General features: G+C 40.6%; 1 protein-coding gene across 1 annotated transcript in view; it reads right to left on the minus strand.

Moving 5' to 3' along the window:
- LOC101851529 overlaps nucleotides 1-1,030 on the minus strand; it is a 35,082-nt gene that overhangs the window by 20,401 nt on the left and 13,651 nt on the right. Inside the window, exon 3 of the mRNA XM_013087629.2 lies at nucleotides 745-922. Within this exon, the coding sequence (XP_012943083.1) occupies nucleotides 745-922 (178 nt within the window). The remainder of the gene's footprint in view (nucleotides 1-744; nucleotides 923-1,030) is intronic.

The following is a 1,030-nucleotide window of genomic DNA, read 5'->3' on the forward strand; positions in this document are numbered from 1 at the left end:
GCCGATGTATATTTCAAAATCATTTGGGAGTGGATTTTGGGTCTTGGCTATCTATCAATATCATACAAATATTGTGGGGACAGCTCTAGAGATATAACCATTCTTAGAAAAGTGGTATGAGTGAAGCACTGGAGTCATAATAGACAACATTTCAAATTTCTCTTTATCGTATAAACTGCACAATTGTGGTTCTTCCCCCTTCATTTTTTGTTTGGTGTGTTCTAAGCTCGGACTGACTTTATGAGAGTTCCCTCATTTTAAGTTCCCTCTCAAACCTGCAATAAATCAAAGATAAATAATAATGTGTCATGGCACAGTGGAATCAGGTGCTGTCAGGTTGTGGGCTCATGGAGTTACTGATATCACCTTAAAGGTTGTTCGTTTATCTTGCTTTTGATTTTTTAAATGCCGATCTGTTTTAAAAAGAAGTCGGGGTATTTGCGATTGAAGAGGGCCTGTGTTGCCAGAGTTTATTGACTTCCAGCGTTTGAAAGTCTTAGAAACTGCAAAATTGTATTTTGCTTTCCTTTTCCCTCCAAAATTCCAGAAAAATCCACAGAAATGTGTTTTTAAATGGACGCAAAAGATGTTGATAACCCGCCCTCCCCTTTTTTATTATTAAAAAAAAAAAGAAAACGATAAAAATTGCCCAACTGGCGGAGAAATTACAATTTCTCCGATTCCATTATTTTGACAAGCACCTGATTTCACCATGCTTTGCATAATATGCATCCAGACTCTCACCTGCCTCTGAATGTGAAGTCATCCAACATGAAGTTGATAGCCCACTCTTTTGTGGAGAACTGAACGCGGACCATGTAACCCTTAAGGATACGCTCCTGCAAGATAGACCGCGACCCCAATACGGCAACACCTCTATAGTCATGGGCAAAGGTCGGTGTCCAGGGCTGGTCGCACATCCCTGAAGTTGATTAGGATTGAAATCTCGAGAGGATATGGTTAGCAGAGCTGCCATCATCACTATGGTGGTATGAGAATTGATCTAATCTTTCTATCCGCCGCCCCCCCC

This window comes from Aplysia californica, unplaced genomic scaffold, assembly GCF_000002075.1.
Source record: "Aplysia californica isolate F4 #8 unplaced genomic scaffold, AplCal3.0 scaffold00612, whole genome shotgun sequence".
In the NCBI taxonomy this organism is placed as follows: domain Eukaryota; kingdom Metazoa; phylum Mollusca; class Gastropoda; order Aplysiida; family Aplysiidae; genus Aplysia; species Aplysia californica.